This window comes from Geospiza fortis, unplaced genomic scaffold, assembly GCF_000277835.1.
Source record: "Geospiza fortis unplaced genomic scaffold, GeoFor_1.0 scaffold425, whole genome shotgun sequence".
Lineage (NCBI taxonomy): Eukaryota > Metazoa > Chordata > Aves > Passeriformes > Thraupidae > Geospiza > Geospiza fortis.
Window position 1 is genome coordinate 2,795,597 of NW_005054387.1, and position 1,188 is coordinate 2,796,784.

The window sequence follows — 1,188 nt, forward strand, 5'->3', positions numbered from 1 at the left end:
GGGTGGGAGTGAACAGTGCTGCCCTTTTGCTGTCCCACCGTGCCATGACGCACAGCCCTGCCCACACCCACACCCGGCGGTGACGGGCACCATACCCGGCTCAAGCCCATGTGGTAGCTGCTCTTCTCCAGGTCCAGTGATTCCAGGAGCTCCTCCACTGCCTGCAGGGAGGAAAGGTGTCAGGGCCAAGCCCTTTGAGGTGCAGGGGACCCTGGACCACAGCAGTGACTCTGACATGGGGCACATACCCGCTTCTCATCCACCACGATGTAGTTGCGCCCGTGTTTTTTGGTCAGGTGTGGGGCCAGGACATCAAAGCGCCGCCTGAACTCCGCAAACACCATGTGGTCAGGGTAACCTGGGGAAGCAAGGGAGAGTGGGGCCGTGTGGATGCCCAGGGGATGGCCAGGGACAGCCCCACATGCCCTGACATGCTGGGGCTCATGTTTTGGGAGAGCTGACGGGGTTGCCCCACGTGACACAAGCTCCCCATGGGGTCAGGCATAGCTAGAATGCCCTCAGCCTCCCCATGAGGTTTTCCTTGGCTGCATCCTCCAGCAGTTTTGGCTGGGATCTGAGGAGAAAGCGGCCAGATCCCTCCTCGGGGGGAGAGCAGCGACACGTGTTGCCTGTGCAAGTCCTGCTCTGGCTCCACTCTGAGCCACAGCCAACTCCTGCATCAGGCTCCAGCACTGAGCCTCCATATCTTAATTAACGATGAGGTATTGATGGGAACATTGACCCCGGCACGGGCGGCTGGCCACGGCCATCGATCCAGGAGGTGTGCAGGTGGCATCGATTTCCAATCATGGCAGGAAGGGTCCGGCCTCCAAGCAATAAACCCTCGGCCAGGTGGCTGGCCAGCCAATGTATCAATAAATGCTTTGCTGAGCACAACCCAGAGGCTCTCATTCCAGCGGGACAGGGGCTGGATGCCAATGGGATTGCTGCCAGGAACCAGCGGCACCAGGGGAGACACCCAATTAAGGCCATGCCTGTCCCCAGTGCAGATAACAGCCCAGCAGGGGAGGGGGAACAGGGACACAACCACCCTGGGGGAGAGGCTCCAGAGTTCAGAGCAAGGGCACGTGCTGAAGGGACTCCTGGGGGTCTTTGGCTCTCCAGTGAGAAGATGCAGCTGGGACCTCTGGTGGCAGGCTCACCTTGGCGGTACATGCGGAGGGCGTC

General features: G+C 60.7%; 1 protein-coding gene across 1 annotated transcript in view; it reads right to left on the reverse strand.

Moving 5' to 3' along the window:
* Positions 1 to 1,188, reverse strand: part of MYO18A (myosin XVIIIA) — a 32,237-nt gene that overhangs the window by 12,681 nt on the left and 18,368 nt on the right. Inside the window, 3 exon segments of the mRNA XM_031060629.1 lie at positions 96 to 161; positions 249 to 358; positions 1,164 to 1,188. The exon segment at positions 1,164 to 1,188 is cut by the window's right edge and continues 213 nt beyond it. Coding sequence (XP_030916489.1) covers positions 96 to 161; positions 249 to 358; positions 1,164 to 1,188 — 201 coding nt within the window.